Source organism: Sorghum bicolor, chromosome 8 (assembly GCF_000003195.3).
Source record: "Sorghum bicolor cultivar BTx623 chromosome 8, Sorghum_bicolor_NCBIv3, whole genome shotgun sequence".
Taxonomy (NCBI): Eukaryota; Viridiplantae; Streptophyta; class Magnoliopsida; order Poales; family Poaceae; genus Sorghum; species Sorghum bicolor.
The window spans coordinates 50,212,327-50,233,775 of NC_012877.2; the positions used below are offsets into that span (position 1 = coordinate 50,212,327).

General features: G+C 41.1%; 1 protein-coding gene across 2 annotated transcripts in view; it reads right to left on the bottom strand.

Moving 5' to 3' along the window:
* Positions 1-3,063, bottom strand: part of LOC110429729 (isoflavone reductase homolog) — a 5,334-nt gene extending 2,271 nt beyond the window's left edge. The window contains exon 1 of one of the 2 annotated variants that reach the window (XM_021446175.1): positions 2,629-3,063. In XM_021446175.1, coding sequence (XP_021301850.1) covers positions 2,629-2,958 — 330 coding nt within the window. In that variant the 5' untranslated portion in view covers positions 2,959-3,063. The remainder of the gene's footprint in view (positions 1-2,628) is intronic. The other variant, XM_021446176.1, reaches the window with a different exon arrangement.

Consider the following 21,449-nt stretch of genomic DNA (forward strand, 5'->3'; position numbering starts at 1 on the left):
TGCGGCAGAGAGGTTGTGAACCACACCGGATACACACGTGTAGTTACTCTAATCTTATATAGCAGTGTAGCACAATGCACAAGCACATCATCCTCGGAGAGCCAAGGAGGGAGTCGAAGACACGGTGACGTCACAGATGACGAAGTGATTTGTTTTTTTAACCTTTTTTATAATCGAGAGTCGACTCGCACGTGCTACCAAGAAACAAAAAATAAACATGACTGGTTTGTTAGGCTGATGGTGCAGCAGTGCATACCAACCACGCGCAATGGCGATGGTAGACAGATTAGGCCCTCCACGGTGTTAACGTGATGCGAGGAAAAATAGGCCATGATGGTTTGTTTCTAGCATCATCCCAATCTTGCACCATCTTCCATCTAGTTAAGCAATACGTACGTGAGTGTGCAGCTGAAAGACGCTAACTGAATATTTTATTAATTAACACGATGAAAGTACTATTCACTATTTTGTTGTGAGAAAAAAAAACTCTTAAATGGCTCATAAATTTAGTAGATACGCTCAAACAAACAGATTAGCCTGCTTCCAAATTTTCTGAGACCCGCGTCATCGGCAAACAGCGTTTTCGGTCCGATTTTCCTGTGACAACCACGGAGTCACGGACTATTACTATCTCACCTATTACTATCTCACTTGCATTTTTATCTTGGCTACTCAAAACTTAAAGTTACAGATCTTATCCATAACTACAACATTCATATAGAGAATATCTCCATTTGACACCATATAAAAAAGTTATATTTCTGTAAGACGACAAGCGCTTGTAGCATCTTACTCACCTCAAACAAAAACTCAAAACTAAAAAGTTATAAATATCGTCGAGAACTATAATTTTTATATAAAAAAAACTCAAAATTACAAATTTATAGATCTCATCAAAAGCTATATAAAAAATATTTTCTTCTAATTTCATATAGAAAAGATATAATGTTTTTAAGATTGCACCTTGCCACATCAATCTGATTAGCACGGCCCTATAGTGCTACCGTGCCAACGAGAGTGGCACGTTAAAGTTTTTCACGTGAAAACCACTGTTTACCGTGACAGATCGTGTCACACCAATGTATATTGCACAACAGCGTGTTTTGGCTCTGCCAGAGATTTAAACACTACCAAATGGGTTATATTCGAAAATAAAAAAAGCAACTGTATTAATTTTTTAAAAATGTACCCCTGTATCCATCTATCGGGGGCATATTACCAAAAATAAAGTTTCCAAAAATTGGAGGCATATAACGTATGGGCCAGTTCTCCATACGCCTGCGCTCGTCCTACGAGACTCGGCTCCTTGTACCAGACGCGGCATTGATGCGGCGCCATCTGCCTTCGCTTCAACTACTCCCTCCACTCAGCTACACCGTTTCCCTTCCGTTAGCTATCCTGGCCGCACGGTCGAGTACAAGTACGCTACAAGAGACCACACTGCTGAGTACGCTAACGACGTTTGGGGAGGTTTTTGAGGAGTAATTGCTCGGTAATAAAACTGTCGCATGCGGAGTAAATGGAAACGGCGTATCAAAGAAAAATCCTGCACGCGCAGCCTTTACTTGGTGATCGCGTCACACCTAAAGACGCCCTCGATAGATGGATAGAGTATATAAGAAAGATAAAAAAACCGAGGGACTCACGGGCTACTGGAAGGAGTGAAGGGCCGGGGACAGAGTGAGGATTAGGAAAATGGTTAGAGCCGGTAATGTGAGACACGTGCTCCCCCGGGATCAGATGCGCCAGACTTTTATTTTTCTGCTTTTTTTTGTCCTGGGCCTGTTTAGAATACGAAAAGAATTTTCTGTTCGTGTGTTTCTTTTTTCTCTAGAGTTGAACTGATATCTGTAAAATTTGTATATGACTCCTGTAAAAATCATGCGTTCTAAACGGACGATTGTATCCGTTCGAGATTTCGGCCTTGTTTAGTTCATCCAAAAATCAAAAAAATTTTAAAATTCTCCGTTACATCGAATCTTGTGACATTTATATGAAGCATTAAATATAGACGAAAACAAAAATTAATTACACAGTTTAGCTGTAAATCGCGAAACAAATCTTTTGATTCTAGTTAGTCCATAATTAAATAATATTTATCACAAACAAACGAAAGTGCTACAGTAGCAAAATAAAAAAAATAGCATCTAAACAAAGCCTTCTTTTATGGTAGGTAATGCATGGGTGTAGTAGCTTGGAAGGAAGAACAGAGACGCAGGAGACGTACTGGAGTAGAGATCGAGGCATGGCAGGTCGCCCAGGAATGCAACTCAAATCAATTTAGACCTTGTTTACTTGCAAAATATTTTGTAAAATATAAATAGTATCAATTTCGTTTGTAGTTGATAAATATTGTCTAACTATGGACTAACTAGGCTCAAAAAATTCGTCTCGTCAATTCCGACCAAACTGTGTAATTAGTTTTTATTTTCATCTATATTTAATACTTCATGCATACGTTTAAAGATTCGATGTGATGGAAAATCTGAAAAATTTTACAAAATTTTTTGGAAACTAAATAAGGCCACAAAAACGCCTCAAAACCAGTTTTTTTTTTCGAAGACTCAAAACCAGCTTCTGATTCTGAACCGGACTATACTGGAAGAGGTTGTAGATTAAATGACGCACCTTGATGTTGCCGGCCTCCTTGATAGCCTCGACGAGCCTATGCTGCAGGGAGAGGTTGTGGCTGCGGAAGTGCACGCCGGACATGGCCGAGATCACCACGTCGGCCTGCGCCACGGCGGCGACGAGCGCCGCGTGGTCCTCCAGCGACGCCTCCACCAGCCGCGCGCCCTGCGCCTTGAAAGAGAGCAGCATCTGGAGCTTGTCGATGTCCAGGCCGATCTCCGGCCGCATCAGGACCAGCGTCGGGTGCCCCTCCGCCAGGCTCGCCCGCACGATCCGCCGGCCGATGAACCCGGTGCCGCCCACCACCAGCACCCGGCTCTTCTCCATGGTTTGGGCGAGAGGACGATTGAGATTGGATACCTTAGGCCTGGCACCTTATCCGTACAGGGAATAAAGAGAGAAGGTTTGATGGGGCTCGTCCAAAAATGAATGCGTATATCACAACTCAAGGAGTTAAATAGTGTCATGTTTAACAAAAAATTTTTAGAAAATAATATTAATATTTATATCTCTAAGTAGATGTATTGTAAAAATATATGATGGAATTTAGCAAATGATATGTTTGTTTGAGAACATAAATATTAATGTTTTTTGGAATGGTAAACTAGTGATATGTTGACCCTGGGAGCCATTAAGAATTTCACAAAGCGGTGCGAAAGTGAAGCGACAACGCAAAATTCAATTACTTGGTAATTAGCTTGGGCCTTGTTTAGTTCCGAAAAAATTTCGGATTTCACTACAGTAGCACTAAACAAGGCCTTGGTAACAAAAGCTCTAAACAGCATGTGAAATATTAATATTAAACCAAAAGCTAAAGAGAATAATTGCCCACTAGCTGGAAACTTCTAGCTGCTGCTGCTGCATATGCTAATTATTAGGAGGTATACATCCCCGCCTTTCACGTGGAAACAAATGATCTGTTAACTAATACTTGTGGGACAAAGATAAAATAAAATAATAGTGGATGATAGATAAAAAAGCTACTGCAGAATTCAAAGCTTACGAATGATTTCTCAAAATATACCTACTGATCTATTACAAAATGATTTATCAAAGAATACCTACTGTAACATGTGACTTCAATCTTCTCGAAGCCACGCGCTACATCCATGTGTTCGTACAGGTTCAATTTTCAGTTTAGCAGCACTGTAACATCAGTAACTTGAGCTTAACGTGTCGCTAAGCTGATGTTACAGTGCTGCCTGTACGAACACATGAAAGTCCAACAGCTACTAGCATCCGACAGCCATACAAGCATAACATACTCCCCTGTCTCCATTACCCATTTTTTACAATTCAGTCCTTTTTCTAAAAAAAATACATTTAGCTCCTTCAGTGACATAAACTGATCTTTAAATCTTGGGGTCGACATCTGAACTCATGGCTATGAGATAACACATCTTGATGCCACAAATCTTAGCTCCGAGATGCCAAGCTGTGCATAGCACGACGTCCTACATCCTCGGAGTCACAGATCTTGGCGCCGACTTCGGAGTCAAGATCTATGCCTCCGACCTCGAAGCCAAGATCTGTGGCTCCGACCTTGGAGTTGAGATCTATAGCTCCGACCTCGGAGTCGAGATTTGTGGCTCCGAGCTCAGAGCCATAGATCTTGGCGCCGAGCTTAGATTCATAAATCACGGTCAAGTTTTACTGCCCGGGCCTCCTCTCATTTGTTTCTCCTCCCTCTCGGGTTCTTACCCTCCATAGAAGCAACTACAAAATATCGAAGTCTCTAGAAATCCAAAATAAGCAAAGTCTATGCAGTCCAAATATATTGCCTACATACATCACCTAATAACCTAACTAAATATCTATCTAAATTTGCTATCTATCTATATAAAATAAATTTACTAACTATATTGCCTAACTACCTATCAAATCTAACTATAGAATTAGATAACGATAACTGGATTAGCTATATAACAAACTAAATTAGCTAAGTATATGACTATATTTAACTAAATATAATAATTAGGTAAATTATCCAACCTAAACAAACTATTAAAACAAAATTACTTAAAAAATCACCTAGGCACCTGCTCTGTAACACCTAAAAATTTGCTTTTCAATTAAAAAGATTATTTGGATTTATTTAAGTATTTTGAGAGCATATAATTTAGTGAATAAATAAATTTTGTTGAAATTAAAATTCATCATAAGTTTAGGAACATGTTTTTGCATCCATGCTGGGGCATATTTTATTGTTGTGTGCTTTGTCTTAATTTTATTTGAATTCAAATCCTTTTGAAAATTTTTTTGGGAAACAAAGAGAAAAGAAAAAGGTAAAGAAGTCGCCCTCTCTGGCGTTTCTGGCCCGAAGGCCTTCCCCTCCTCGCAACCCAGGCCAAAGGCCTAGCTCACCTTGCACCTCCCGCGGCCAGCGAAGGCCCAGCCGCATGCTCGCCCCCCTCCCTCTCTTGTCTCTAGCAAACGGGTCCCGCTCTCTCTCTCACCGACACCCTAACCCACCCATCAGCCGACCCCCTTTTTTCTCCATCGTGGGATCGAGCAGGACTCAAACAAGGAAGGCAACCAAATCCCGATCTTTGTGGATTCCTTGCGAAGGTGTAACCGAGTCCTATAAAGCCCCGTAGTTCTTCTCAGCGTTCCCTTTTCGCCCTCACGTTCGTTTTGAAGCCCTAGCCGTAGCAGCAATCACGTTTCAAATCTCGCTGAGGAGTTCTCCACCATTGCGCGCCGCCATCCTCCTCTGGCCTCTCTCGATTCGATTTAAGTTCCCTAGGTGAGTTCGCAAGAAGCTTTGCTTCGTCCCTATGTCCTCGGTTTCTCAAATGGTGTGCCAAATCATCAGAACCAAGAACTCCGACGATGAAAGCCCTAGTTTGGTTTTGGATAATTGATGAAACCTACGTGTACTAACCTTTGTCATGAGTAAAATATAAATATAGGTTCGTACACTCCAAGTGATGGAGCTAGATGATGGTCATGGTGATGGAGGTGACCAAAAGAAAATATCAAGTGCTCCAACTCTGAAAAGAAGAAAGAGACAAATAAAATAGGCTCAAGGCAAAGGTATTTTTAATAGGCCATTTTGTTTTGCCACTAAGACACCAAGTGGGTGTGAGTGGATTTAGAATAGATAACCGTACTATAAAGAGGGGAAATCTCTAATTGCAATGGTTATCTTGTGCCACTAAGTATGAGACTCATTTGCATTTACCTATCACTTAGTGACGTTGTGAGCTACATGAGAAAGCCTATAAAAATATTTGTGAAAAGCTAATTTAAATGTCCAATTTATTTTGGAATATTTTGGTGAAGTTAGCTACTTGAAGAAGAGGTGCTCAAATTGATCATCCCTTTATTTCCTAGACAAAGTCACCATCCTAGCATTTCTCATTTTTGAATGAGAAATTCTCATATCTATTTTGTTTAGACAGAGACCTCATGTCAGCAATTCTGATTTCTGAATGAGAATTTCTCATAGTTATGTTGTCTAACCGAAGACCCATCTCGGCATTTCTCTCTTGTGAACGAGAAATTCTTATAAGGCTTCATGTGTCGGCAATTGTCGTTTCTGTATGAGAATTTCTCATACAGCTCAGATCCACTGATGACCCTGCGGCAGGGAGCCCGCTCACCTGCTCTCTGTTAGGCAGCTTCCGAGAAGTTTCGTCCTATGACTGTTTGGGAGAAGAAAGGAAAGTGGACCATTGCGTGAGGCTTGCTCTGGAAGCCGTTGCGTGGGGATGGTGTTGGCTTGGCCGGCTGGTTAAATCTAGTGTCTCTTCCTTCCTTCCGCCCCTCTCTCAAAAACTAGAAAACAACGCTCCACTCCTTTCCTTCTTGGCAAGAACAGAGAAGAAAAAGCTCCCCTCTCCTCTCTCACTCCCAACGATTTGTGCTCCATTGAAGTGACAGAGCAAGATCTAAAGATCGATTTGAGAGCTCCAAGAGGATCTCCTCCCTCTCCTCTCCATTCCCATGGTTGGTTCTCTTTGGTGAGAGGAGTTGAGAAAACTGTTGACGGTTCTTAAGTATCAATTTTAATCATGAAATAAATAAGGAAAAGGATTAATATACAAACAAAACCTAGAATTAGGGTTTGATCTGACAGAATTCCACGAGTTTTGCTGTTTATCTATTTCTGTAGGGGGTTATCAGGAAATATGGAAGAAAGGCCCACACATCGGGTTTACATAGAGATATTAACTTGTGCGCCAATTTTCCTCGGTCTAGAAGGTTCCAGAAGCCACACGAACGAGCGGGAGGCCGAGCGGGCCCACAGGCAGGGCGCCTGCCCAGCCCCCCTAGGCGCCCACCCACCAATGGTGGCCATTCAGGGTGCATCACGCGGATTATGCTCCACCGCCTTTGAGGATCAAGGAGAACCGTTCAATCAAGGTCGGTTTGATCCGACGGCCCAGATTCATTTGAGAGGGCTATATAAGCAAGGCCCCTGGCCCCTGGAGAATTCAATCCCCATTATTCATTAGCATATTTTCTAGAGAGGATTCAGAGAGAGGTTCCTTTAGGGTTCCAACCTCATAGGGCTTAGCATCCAATGTGAGAGTAGAATTAGTTCTACTAGATTGAGAGAGAAGAGTGGAGGTGTAGATCGGAGGAAGCCCAGCCTGTCGGTGTCTACTCCGAGGTTGTACCTGCGGGATCAAGTCTCCTAACCCGAGGCTTGCTCCTAGGATTCTTCAGTATTTCGACTTCTAAATTCTAGTAAGTTCTTTGTTTTATTGTTCTTTGGTTTATGAGTTTACTTTGATCTCTTCGCGTAGAGTTTAGAGTAATCATCTCTAGCGTAAACGTGGTGTTTGGGCTAGGATACTCATAGATATCCCCTGTCTAGCCGGACCGTGGTAGTAGCGAGGAACGTGACATTTCCGAGTTACCTTTGTAGCCCATAATCCCGTTAGCAGGATCGATAGGGTTTATAGGTGCGGGTCGAACATCCTCTGGGTGGTGTCTAGATTCCGTGAGCCTCCCCAACAGAACAGTAGATCATACTTAACGAGGGTGCAGTTGAAGTCTTCTCTATACATCACTCACATCGAATCATAGTGGTTGTAGCCTAAAGGTTAGTAGTAATAGATCTGGTTAGTCAGATGCACGCTTTCTCCTAGTGGTAAAAATATAAATACGATACTGTGGATAACATCCTGGGTGAAGTGCTCACCGATATCCGTGCGCTTCCGGATTAATTCCTGATTGCGTTACCAAATATCAACAAGCATTTCTGGCGCCATTGCGGGGGAGAAAGCCGGTTTGCTGAGATAACCTTGAGTCTTACTACTAGCTTGTATCTATACTTTTATCCTTTTACTTATCTTTTTATATATATATATTCTTATTTTTCTTTATTTTTACCTTATGGAAAACCAAAATTCTAAATAGATCCATGAATCTGCAACACCTTCAGTAACTGACCTTTTACCATGGGAGTCATCACAGCCTATCCAAACATCCCAGTATAGGTTAAGTTCCAGGTTGATTGCCATGATTCAAAACCTATCTTTTTCAGGAAAAGAAGACGAAAACCCTTACCTTCATATTAGAGATTTTGAGCAAACATGTGATTGTCTTCGCATTGAAGGCATTTCTGATAAAACTTTACGTTGGAAGCTTTTTCCTTTTTCTTTAAGGGGAGAAGCTAGATGATGGTATAGTCAGAAGGTAAGTCAACAACGAGGTGAATAGGGAGTCTTATGAGCCAACTTTTGTCTAGATTTTTATTCCCTCGACCGTATCGGCGACCTTAGACTCGAAGTCCTATCTTTTAAACAAAAAGATAATGAAACTTTGGGAAAATCCTAGAAACGTTTTTCTAATCTTTTAGAATCTGGTCCAAACCTTAATCTTGAAGACCCTGTTCTTCTATTTCACTTTTTTTGAGGTCTTCAGAAAGATCATAAACAAATGCTACATACAATGTCTAGAGGTTCTTTCTTTCGCATCCCTACTGATGACGCTAGAGCGATCATAGATAGAATCCTAGAAGCTAAGATGGATAATACCCTTCATGATGAAACCCACGAAGCCGAAGTAGATACTCTGCCAAATTCTCCATCTACTTTAGCTATCCCAAGTTCTGAGCCACAAAAGGAGGAAATTCCACCACCTGATTTCATGCTGGATATAGAATCTGATCTTTTTGCCGATTTTGGGAACATTTCAAATTACCATTTTATAGACAGACCCCAAAACGGCCATTTTAGCATTTGTTTGCCAAGTGAACATTAATTGAGAGAGCTTATCTCAGTCATGAGTAGCGAATGGTTGGAAGAGTCAGAGCTTTCCTCTGCTGTGCTTATGATTCTGATCAATTTAATGCTCTCTATAATCATGTTGTGGGAATCAATATCATGTCTGAAGCTTCTGCACTTAAATTATTTGGAAAATTGGTCTTAATCCCCACAACAAAGGTCATAAAGGAATCTTCGGGACGATTAGTCCCCAGTCTTGGAATTATTAATGTCCTATCCTTTATGGTAGAAGGCTCCATGGTTCATTTGAACTTCTATATCTTTGATACATGGGACTTTGACCTGTTGATAGGACAACCTTTTAGAAGACTCCTTTATGAAGGTCAAACTGGAAAGCTACACATTTCTTTTGGAAAAGATTTTAAATTTCCAATAACGATTTCTCACTCCTTAAATAATAAGACCGAGTCATATCTTTGGCCCGATCCTATGGAGGAAGTAAAGGTTGCATCTCTAGAGCTTTTAAATGAACCAAACTTCGAAGAAGAAGCTCCTTTCTTCACAGAAGAAGAAGCTGAACCTTCTGAACCTGAACCCTTAGATGAGTTTGCAGAAACACCTAGACCTCCCATAGAGTTTAAAACTTTACCACTCGGTCTTACCTATGCTTTCCTAAACAATAATCCAGAGTTTCCTGTGATCATTAGTGATAAACTCACTCAGGAGCAAACTCTGCGTTTGATGACCATTCTTGAGAAACATCACTCAGTTTTTGGCTACTCACTCCAAGATCTTATAGGAATCAGTCCTATGATTTGTACCCATCGTATTCCAACAGATCCTTCTGTTTCACCCTCTCGAGAGCCCCAACGAAGACTTAACAATGTGACGAGAGAGGTAGTTAAAAAGGAAGTTATAAAGTTGCTGCATGCAGGGATTTTATATCCTGTGCCGCACAGTGAGTGGGTGAGCCCAGTTCAAGTTGTGCCTAAAAAGGGAGGCATGACTGTCGTTACGAATGAAAAGAACGAGCTAATTCCTCAACACACCGTCATAGGGTGGTGGATGTGCATAGACTATAGAAAACTGAACAAAGCCACAAAAAAGGATCATTTTCCTTTACCTTTCATAGATGAGATGCTAGAGCGATTAGCGAACCATTCGTTCTTCTGTTTCTTAGATGGATATTCAGGGTATCACCAAATCCCGATCCATCTCGATGATCAAAGCAAAACCACTTTTACATGCCCATACGGAACTTATGCTTACCGTAGAATGTCTTTTGGGTTATGTAATGCACCAGCTTCTTTTCAAAGATGCATGATGTCTATATTTTCTCATATGATTGAAGAGATTATGGAAGTTTTCATGGATGATTTCTCTGTATATGGAAAAACTTTCGATAGTTGTCTTGAAAACTTAGACAAGGTTTTGCAAAGATGTGAAGAAAAGCACTTAGTCCTCAATTGGGAAAAATGTCATTTTATGGTTAGGGAAGGAATAGTGCTGGGACACCTAGTGTCTGAAAGAGGAATTGAGGTAGACAAAGCTAAAATTGAAGTAATTGAACAACTACCTCCAGCTGTGAATATAAAAGGAATTCAAAGCTTTCTTGGCCATGCTGGTTTTTATCACAGATTCATAAAAGATTTTTCATTTATTGCTAGACCTCTTACTCTTTTGCTAGCCAAGGATGCTCGTTTCGAATTTGATGATGCATGCCTAACATCTTTCAATTTATTAAAGAATGCACTCATCTCTGCACCAATCATTCAACCCCCTGATTGGTCGTTGCCTTTTGAAATTATGTGTGATGCTAGTGATTATGCTGTGGGGGTAGTTTTGGGACAAACTAAAAATAAGAAGCATCATGCAATTGCTTATGCCAGCAAAACTTTGACAGGAGCTCAACTTAATTATGCAACCACCGAAAAAGAGCTTCTGGCCGTTGTCTTTGCCATTGATAAATTTAGATCTTATTTAGTTGGAGCCAAAATAATTGTTTACACTGATCATGCTGCACTAAAATATCTGCTCACTAAAAAAGATGCTCAACCTCACCTGATTAGATGGATCTTATTACTTCAAGAATTTGACTTGGAGATAAAATATAAAAATGGAGTAGAAAATTCTGTTGCTGATCACTTGTCTAGAATGCATTTTAAGAATCCACAGGAAACCCCCATCAATGATTCACTCCGGGATGACATGCTCTACGGGATTAACAGGTCTGACCCCTGGTATGCAGATATTGTTAATTTTATGGTTTTAGGGTATGTACCACCAGGAGCAAACAAGAAGAAGCTTATTCAAGAAAGTCGTTCACATATATGGGATGAGCCATACCTTTTCTGAGTAGGCTCTAATGGCTTACTCAGGAGATGTGTGACCATTGAGGAAGGATGGAAGATCATCGACAGATGTCATTCATCACCATATGAAGGTCATTATGGAGCATTCCGTACACATTCAAAGATCTGGCAGTGTGGATTCTACTGGCCTACAATGTATGAAGACACGAAGCAGTATATCAGAAGATGTGGGCCATGTCAAAGGCACAGAAACATAAATACAAGAGATGCCATGCCACTCACCAAAAACCTTCAAATTGAGCTCTTTGATGTCTGGGGAATAGACTACATGGGTCCATTTCCCCCATCAAAGAAGTGTGAGTTCATCTTGGTAGCAGTTGACTACGTCTCCAAGTGGGTAGAGGCACTACCTTGCAAGCATGCCGACAACATCAATTCAAAGAGGATGTTTGAAGAAGTTATATTTCCAAGATTTGGATTTCCCAGAGTAGTGATAAGTGATGGAGGAGCACACTTCATCGACAAACGCTTCAAGCACTATCTATCAAAACATAGAATCTGTCACAACGTCGCTACCCCCTACCATCCTCAGACAAGTGGCCAAGTAGAGACTTCCAACAAGCAAATCAAGAATATTCTTCAGAAAACAGTCAATGAGATGGGAACGACATGGAAGGACAAGTTACCTGATGCACTCTGGGCATACCGGACAGCATACAAGACCCTAATTGGAATGTCCCCATACCAATTGGTGTATGGGAAGACTTACCACCTACCTGTTGAACTAGAATTCAAAGCACACTGGGCCATAAGGAGATGGAATGTGGACCTAGATGTCGCTGGAGATCATAGAAGAATGCAACTATCAGAATTGGAAGAATGGCGAGAGAAAGCATATCATAATTCAAAGATCTACAAAGAAAGAGTCAAAAGGTGGCATGATAAGAGGATCAAGAAGGAGTTCGCACCCAGAGATAAGGTATTACTTTTTAATTCTAGGGTGAAGCTTTTCGGGCATGGAAAACTCCAGAGTAAATGGGAAGGACCATTCAAGGTAATCAATTCATCATCTCACGGAGCTATCACACTTCAAAATAACGAAGGTACGTTATTCAAGGTAAATGTTCAACGTCTTAAATTATTTTTTGAGCCTAATAAAGAATTAGAAGAAATAGACGTGATCCATTTTTACCTTCCCATGGAGAATTAGAACCCGACCTTTTTAATCTGACGTTTTTGGACCACGTATATATTTTTCAAATAAATTTTGCATCTAGAAGCATGCTCGAGGAGGCGGGCCGGCAGAGGAGCCAGGCACAGGGCGGGCGCCCTGATGATGAGGGCGAGCGCGCAGGCCCTGTCTCCCCTCGGCCCCGGTCTCCTCCGTCGTGATAAACTCATCTATGGTAATCCTAATAATCATGCGGATCATTTGTTACGCACGCATGACGGCGGGAGTAAACCGAGCAAACCCTAGAGGCACTTTTTGACCCCTATATAAACAGACCCCTGACGTCAGTTTTCAACACCAATTCATTCAAGCCTTCTCTCCTTCTTCAATTAGAGCTTGCTTAGTCCCTCGCTGCTCCAATGGCCGACGAGTTCCACGATGATTGGGAAGTCGTCCCCTACGACCTCAATAAGAAGCCCAAGGAAGACCCCGACACCTCCGCTCTCGTCCCGGCCAACACAGAGCGACAGCTAGCAGCCATGCCACCACGCTAGCGCAGCTCCACCCAATCCTACTATACCCAACCAGTTCTCACCGCGCTGCCACAGCCCCTACTTCTCAAGGGGCCGTCAGCCAAGGAGGCCACCGTCAAGGTGCCAGCCGGCACGAGGATCCTGCCACCCAGACCCAATGAGAGGGTCGTTGGAGTCAAGACCAACCGGAGCGGCGAGATCAGCAGCATCCGCTACACTACGGAGGAGGAGAGGCCTTACTTCGAGTGGGTTAGAACAACCAAAGTCCGATTCATCCCTCCAAAGACAGCACCGAAGTACGCCCTCAAGGCTCTTGAGACACCTCCTAAGCGCCGCAAGACTATAGCAGATGTAGATGAGGACGTTCGTAGGCTAGACAAGATCATCATAGAGCTCCAGTCCTCGGTTAACTCCATCAATAGGCAGCTCTCTAACCAGAACACCGTTATACTAGGTCTTAAGCATGATCTTGCTAGTGCTAATAAGAAGATTAGGGAGTTAGAGTGCCGCTAAGTTATCTAGATTAGATCTTGAGGCAGTGCATCTTAGTTATTCATCTTTAGATTTAGCTTAGATCTATTATTAGCTTTAGTTCATTATTAATCAGTTGTAATAAATGCCTCAAGATTAATAAAGATTATTATTATGTCCTGTGTGTCTCTACTTTATTTTTTATGCAAGTAAGCAGAAAACAAGTATGGGGGAGATCTCTCGACATGCCAAACGCACTTCAACCACACCACTCCACGATTGAGGTACATACTCTACACATGTTATGCATACACATATGTCTTGGTTCGTGCAGAATATTCTCTCTAACATAATAAATTAAAAAGATAAAAATATTTCTAATCATGATTAATCTCACTCTGTGATTTTTCTTGAAAACCTGCAATTATTGAAAAATCATTTTAAAACCCCGTGCTGCTTAAGTCACTATGGAATGTGAGATGGTAGAGTATGAGTACCTTATTTTTGATATCATTGTTGCTTGGAGAATTTATTTCAAAATCTTCAAAAATTCTAGCTACCATCCTCAGTGTTTTATATGCCTGCTAAACCTGAAAATATTAATTATGATAATTATAAAAGCTATCTGCTCTGTATTGAGTTTGTTCAAAACGAGTTAGACCCTTGTTGAGAGATTTATCATGCTCCCAAGATCAAGACATTTATTTAGAAAGATTCACTCTTCCGAAGGATTATTGCGTTAGAGGCATGGGCTATGCAAAGATATGAATATTTCGAGGAAATAAAAAGGATCAAGTGCTCGACAACCTCGCAGAAAAAATGGACAAAGTAGAATTAGGGGTACCTCGGTATCCACCTAAAAAAAAGAGAGAAAATGATAGCCCATGGTCCCTCTAATAAGCAATATGCCAGTAAGAGTTGACAAGTTTTTAATTTCCAAAGTCTTTGATCTAAGAGTATGGCATTCCTCTCCTCGGATCCCGTTTTGATCAGGCAATAAATGCAAGGTAAGTATGCTTGAGAATTTTTGCAAATTAAAACAGCCTCAGTGAGATATACAAAAGATAAATGAGCGATCTGAGAGAACCTATGAGGATAAAGGTATGCAAAATTTCTTTTCAAAAATATTCAAAAAAACTCCAAGTGACAGGGTTGAGAAGAAGAAAGGATCTATACCCTTGACCATATATTTCCCTGACTACGGTACACAGTGGATTTTTACAACACCCTGCAGGTATGAAAAGAATGCTTTACAATGTTTTAACCCCAGATATTTTTCTAAACCATCCTTTTCTTGAGGACGAGTAAAATCCTAAGTATGGGGGTGTTTGTTGACGGTTCTTAAGTATCAATTTTAATAATGAAATAAATCAGGAAAAGGACTAATATACAAACAACACTTAGAATTAGGGTTTGATCTGACAGAATTTCACGAGTTTTGTTGTTTATCTATTTCTGCAGAGGGTTATGAGGAAATATTAACTTGTGCGCCAATTTTCCTCGGTCTAGAAGGTTTCAAAAGCCACACGAACGAGCGGGAGGCCGAGCGGGCCCACAGGCAGCGCGCTCGCCCAGCCCTCCTGATATGACCACGCTAGTAAGCAAGATGTCACAAGCTCCAAGTCAAACTACAACCACTCAAGTTTTACCTACACCGACACCAGCCCAAGTCATCGATGGACCGGTTACACGTAGTCGTGCAAAGAAGCTACAACAAGATGTCCACGCGCTACTTTGTGAGATTCATTTTAACATTAATGAGAATTATATACTACCTAAGTGTTCTACCTTGATTGTACTCAGGTATATAGAAGAAGAGAAGGATGAATCGGACACTAAAGAACGAACCAGTGCAAGTCCTAGAAGACACGTCAAAAACGGACCAGTGGAAGTCAAAAACGGACCAGTGCAAAGAAATCTTTATAACTTTTTAATCAAAAATGCTATGAAGGCCCATGAGGACTTGTTGGAAAGCTTGTCGAGTCTACTTTCCAATGAATCTAGTGGAGACCAGTTTTGATACTCCATATTGCCTGCAGACCAGAATTAGTACAGACTGCTCAGAAGGTCAACAGTCTGCCGTGACAGAATGTTGGTACAACTTACCGTGCAAAACTGTACCAATCTACAACGTTTTGAGGTACATGGCATACATTGATGGAAAGCTCTTCGAGTCTAGTTTCACACCCAAGAAACGGTTCGTCATTTGGACTTCCTAATAAAGAGTTATGGTCAGTTTATTGGAAACTGCTCTGGAGGCCAACAGTCACGCGAAGCCAGTTCGGGAATCCATTCCGAGGGGTCCTTTCACATTGCCTTCACCCAGAAACTCTATTTCGTTTTCATACCTATCTAGGAGGGTTGTTCCTAGTATAAATATCCCCTACCTCTAAGATATTAGCAACCTTTGATCATTTGATAAACTACATTATATTGCAGTCGTGCTGCTGAGTGCCTTACTCAACCTTTGTTCTTCCTTGTTCTTCATGGACTTGTGAAGTGAATCCTCTGGGTTCCCCTACTTCGTGCTCTATGGCTTCCGTTCGGCTGCGCCGTATTGTGTGGATTAGTTCTGGATTGTGGTTCTGCGGTCGTTCGGAGATCGAGTCGAAGTCTTCGTGGTTTCGGTGCCTCTCTCCCCGTCGCTTGGTCGCATCCAACCTTTGCCAAGTATAAAGCTAGTTACCCGCTGTTCGCAGCAAGTTATCCTTGTCGATTTGATCTACTGTCGTGAAGATCGGGCCACCCTCATACCGATTCATATCGGTAACCTATCAACTGGTATCAAAGCTTTCGTTGTCACGGTAGATCTCACAATACTCCACATATCTACCTTTAGTTTATTTGTCATTTGTTACTGTTTTTTTCATCACCTATAGTCCACTGAAAAAGCCACACAAAAAAAAATCCTAGAGCCCTTTGACGGTACTGTTATCTTGTGTTTTGTGTTCATCAAGTTGCTAGTCACCCTCTTTACATATATTGTGTTGTGTTTCATTTGTTATCCCCACCCCTGTTAGTAAAAAAAAGTGTTCAAAAAATCAGAGAAAAGAAAAGAGAAAGAACAGAAAAAGTAGAAGAAGAGGAAAGGGGTTGTATTGCGGTTTGCTCACTGAAAAATTCAGTTTACATATTCAGATTCTTGGTGATCTATATACCAGCAACATTATATCTTTTGAGCACATCAATCCACTTGATTTTTAGTACCATAGCCTCCCTTGTTTAGCCACCTATAGCTCCACCAAAAACTGAAACCAGGACATTTGACTCGTAATCCTTGCGACCTCGGAATCACTTCTGTTGAGCTGCTACATTAGCACAATTCACTGTCCTTGAGAACAGAAAAGAGCATTGGTAAGTAAGAGGTGAGGTTGTGTGATTCCACAAATTTACCCATTCCACTATATCTTGCATAAGTGCTAACATGCCAGGATCCAATTCAAGCATTCGTGGTGGTCAATATGGAGAAAAAGAAACATCAGTTTCGCGGGCTGAGTTACGCCAACTACAAAACTCACTAGTGGAGGCCATGGAGAAGATGTTTGATGAACGTCTTCCTCTGGTGCGCGGTCGGGCTAAACAACATAGCTCAGCCAACTCTCGCCGTGGTCTCTTTGGCCACAGTGGACAACATGGAGGAGGTGCTTATGGGCATAGAATTCGCCCCCGTGTGCTCATTGATGATGAAGATTACTGCGTGTCCCCCAAAAGAAAAATTCAGCAAGAGTGCCACCAACCAAAATTGAGTGAGAGAAATCAAAAGGAAAAGATGAGACATTCCACCATACGTGAGAAAGAGTGGCACCAACCAAAATTTAGTGAGAGAGTTCAAAATAAGAAGATGAGAGATTCCACAATATTTGAGGAGAGCCACAAAACTCTATGTGAGAGTGATCCACAAAAATTGAGAGAAAAAAGAGATGAATCATGTGAGGAATTATTTACTTCTAACATCATAATACCTTCTATTCTTGTTCCTTTTGCGATGCAGGTTCATGAAGAAAATGATGTTGTGAATTATGATCAGCCCCCAATCTTTGATGAGGAAGAACAAGTGATTGTCAATGACAACGATACACATGCATATGTGGCTTCACAAAATGTTGAAGTCATTGTGCATCAAAACCTATGTGAGAATGAGAGCCACATTGCCAAAATGAGAGAGAGTGAAAACAAAGGAGAGTTGAGTGATTCCACCCACTATAAGGTTGAGAGTGTCAACAATGAGAGTGTGAGGGATACACCAGAGAAAAATAGATATTTAGAATGCAGGCCAAGTGAGGATATCTTTGAAACTAACACTCTCATCTCTACTTCTAGTTTTGTCTTTCCAAATGTGCAGGATGGTGATGAGACTAGAGAAGAGATGGATGCTAAAGACAACACCATACTTGTTGAGAGAAATCAGAAGGTAGCCATTCAACTAAACCCATTGTGTGTTGCCCAAAACCTGAACCATGACATGGATAACGGTAAGATTTCAGAGGTGCAATCATTGGTACTTGCACCACCAAAAAGTCTAAAAGTTATTGAAAATAAATCAGATTTGAGTTTGCAAAATAAAATGGCATGTAATTATGATAATACACATGGTTTAAATGGGATTAACCATACACGAAATATTTGCACTGATTTGATTATTTCACATGTTCACCCGTGTTCTAAAATTTTGCAAGTTGATAACCAAAGTTCAATCATACATGATCTTTTCTATGGTTTGATATGGTTCATATACGTGATGATTTGCATTCATATGTGTGACACGATGCATTATGTTTCAATGCTCATACATCTTAGAGATGGCTGCACATTTCTCAACCCTTTAGTTAATTCATCAAAACCATCTAAGATCAACAATGAAGGTAAAAATTCAGATATTCAAACCTTAGTACATGTAGAATCATTGGATTTAAAATACATGAAAAATAAATCAAATCTGATTGTTCAACACATACTAAGTACTTGTGATATCATTGTTTCAGCAATAAAACATAACCAAAATATTTGTGCTGATTTGACTGGAACTCATGTTGATACAAGTGCTGAATTTCTTTTTGATGAGAGTCTTTGTGCTTTGAATGATCCTTGCAACACTTCATATAACAACAAACAATACCTCATCCAGTCGATTATTTGTGCTGATTTGTTTACAAGGATATCTCCTCTTGAATGTTTGTGTTATACTATGCTTAACATGCCTATCAATATTGAACAAATGCTTGAGAAAATTTCTAACATAACATCTTTGAGTTCAATGAATACTACTCATAGCTTCCAGTTTACATTTGTCTTGATTGGAGAACATGTTGTAGATACCTTCCAGGTTCATGCAATTTGTGTAACATATAACAAGCTTGCTGATTTAGACTCAAAAATGTTGAGAGATAAACAAAGTGAGAAATCTTTTAAGATGCAACAAATGCTTGGTGCTTATGGTTTCGATCAATTCATGTTGTCAGCATGTTCGTACCATCCACTTAAAGATAGAAATTTTGTGCAAAGCAAAGCCTATACACCGAAAAGTTGTTCATCCACACCTTGGAGCATTGAGTTTAAAAATTATACTTCCAAACCCTTGAATAATTTTTGCTGCCACAATAATTTTTGGAATAACATTAGTTCTCAACATCCATTTGATGAAAAGTTTGATCTTCTAAAGATAAAACATGATAACATGAATCAAATGATTGGATTGGAAGAAATTTTTGTGCTTCCATACTCTAAACTGTTTGCAGGTTCACCAAAGTTGAGAGAATGTTTTATACATGGAAAAGGAAATAATGCAAAAATAATTCAAAATGAAACAAATGAACAGAACAAAAGGAATGATTATTGGAATTATCAAGTACGTCCACCCTCTATTTTGTCTAAGCTGTTTTCAGGTAAACAAAAGTCGTGGACGACTTTTCTTGAAGAGAGGGAGGATGATGAGACCATACCAGGGCAATCAACATTCAAGCATCCACTTAAGGTGAAAGCTAAACATAATTCCAAATCATTTAGGTTTCCACATTCAAGGCTACTACTTGGTTTATATGATTATAGATTCAAACACCTTGCTATCATGGAACAAGAAGATTGCGATGTTATCACAACATTACAAACCGATGTCCTAGCACAACTCTTTGGATCAGAAGAGTTAGAGTCGAGGACGACTCCTTTTCAAGAAGGGGAGGATGATATGACCATGCTAGTAAGCAAGATGTCACAAGCTCCAAGTCAAACTACAACCACTCAAGTTTTACCTACACCGACACCAGCCCAAGTCATCGATGGACCGGTTACACGTAGTCTTGCAAAGAAGCTACGACAAGAGGTCCACGCGCTACTTTGTGAGATTCATTTTAACATTAATGAGAATTATATACTACCTAAGTGTTCTACCTTGACTGTACTCAGGTATATAGAAGAAGAGAAGGATGAATCGGACCCTAAAGAACGAACCAGTGCAAGTCCTAGAAGACACGTCAAAAACGGACCAGTGGAAGTAAAAAACGGACCAGTGGAAGTAAAAAACGGACCAGTGCAAAGAAATCTTCATAACTTTTCAATCAAAAAAGCTATGAAGGCCCATGAGGACTTGTTGGAAAGCTTGTCGAGTCTACTTTCCAATGAATCTAGTGGAGACCAGTTTTGTTACTCCATATTGCCTGCAGACCAGAATTAGTACAGACTGCTCAGAAGGTCAACAGTCTGCCGTGACAGAATGTTGGTACAACTTGCCGTGCAAAACTGTACCAATCTACAACGTTTTGAGGTACATGGCATACATTGCTGGAAAGCTCTTCGAGTCTAGTTTCACACCCAAGAAACGGTTCGTCATTTGGACTTCCTATTAAAGAGTTATGGTCAGTTTATTGGAAACTGCTCTGGAGGCCAACAGTCACGCGAAGCCAGTTCGGGAATCCATTCCGAGGGGTCCTTTCACATTGCCTTCACCCAGAAACTCTATTTCGTTTTCATACCTATCTAGGAGGGTTGTTCCTAGTATAAATATCCCCTACCTCTAAGATATTAGCAACCTTTGATCATTTGATAAACTACATTATATTGCAGCCGTGCTGCTGAGTGCCTTACTCAACCTTTGTTCTTCCTTGTTCTTCATGGACTTATGAAGTGAATCCTCTGGGTTCCCCAACTTCGTGATCTACGGCTTCCATTCGGCTGTGCCGTATTGTGTGGATTAGTTCTGGATTGTGGTTCTGCGGTCGTTCGGAGATCGAGTCGAAGTCTTCGTGGTTTCGGTGCCTCTCTCCCCGTCGCTTGGTCGCATCCAACCTTTGCCAGGTATAAAGCTAGTTACCCGCTGTTCGCAGCAAGTTATCCTTGTCCATTTGATCTACTGTCGTGAAGATCGGGCCACCCTCGTACCGATTCATATCGGTAACCTATCACCTCCTAGGCGCCCGCCCACCTATGGTGGCCAATCAGGGTGCATCACGCAGATTATGCTCCACCGCCTTTGAGGATCAAGGAGAACCGTTCAATCAAGGTCCGGTTTGATCCGACGGCCCAGAATCATTTGAGAGGGCTATATAAGCAAGGCCCCTGGCCCCTGGAGAATTCAATCCCCATTATTCATTAGCATATTTTCTAGAGAGGATTCAGAGAGAGGTTCCTTTAGGGTTCCAACCTCATAGGGCTTAGCATCCAATGTGAGAGTAGAATTAGTTCTACTAGATTGAGAGAGATAGAGTGGAGGTGTAGATCGGAGGAAGCCCGGCCTGTCGGTGTCTACTCCGAGGTTGTACCTGCGGGATCAAGTATCCTAACCCGAGGCTTGCTCATAGGATTCTTCAGTATTTCGACTTCTAAATTCTAGTAAGTTCTTTGTTTTATTGTTCTTTGGTTTATGAGTTTACTTTGATCTCTTCGCGTAGAGTTTAGAGTAATCATCTCTAGCGTAAACGTGGTGTTTGGGCTAGGATACTCATAGATATCCCCTGTCTAGCCGGACCGTGGTAGTAGCGAGGAACGTGACATTTCCGAGTTATCTTTGTAGCCCATAATCCCGTTAGCAAGATCGATAGGGTTTATAGGTGTGGGTCGAACATCCTCTGTGGTGTCTAGATTCCGTGAGCCTCCCCAACAGAACAGTAGATCATCCTTACCAAGGTTAGAACGAGGGTGCAGTTGAAGTCTACTCTATACA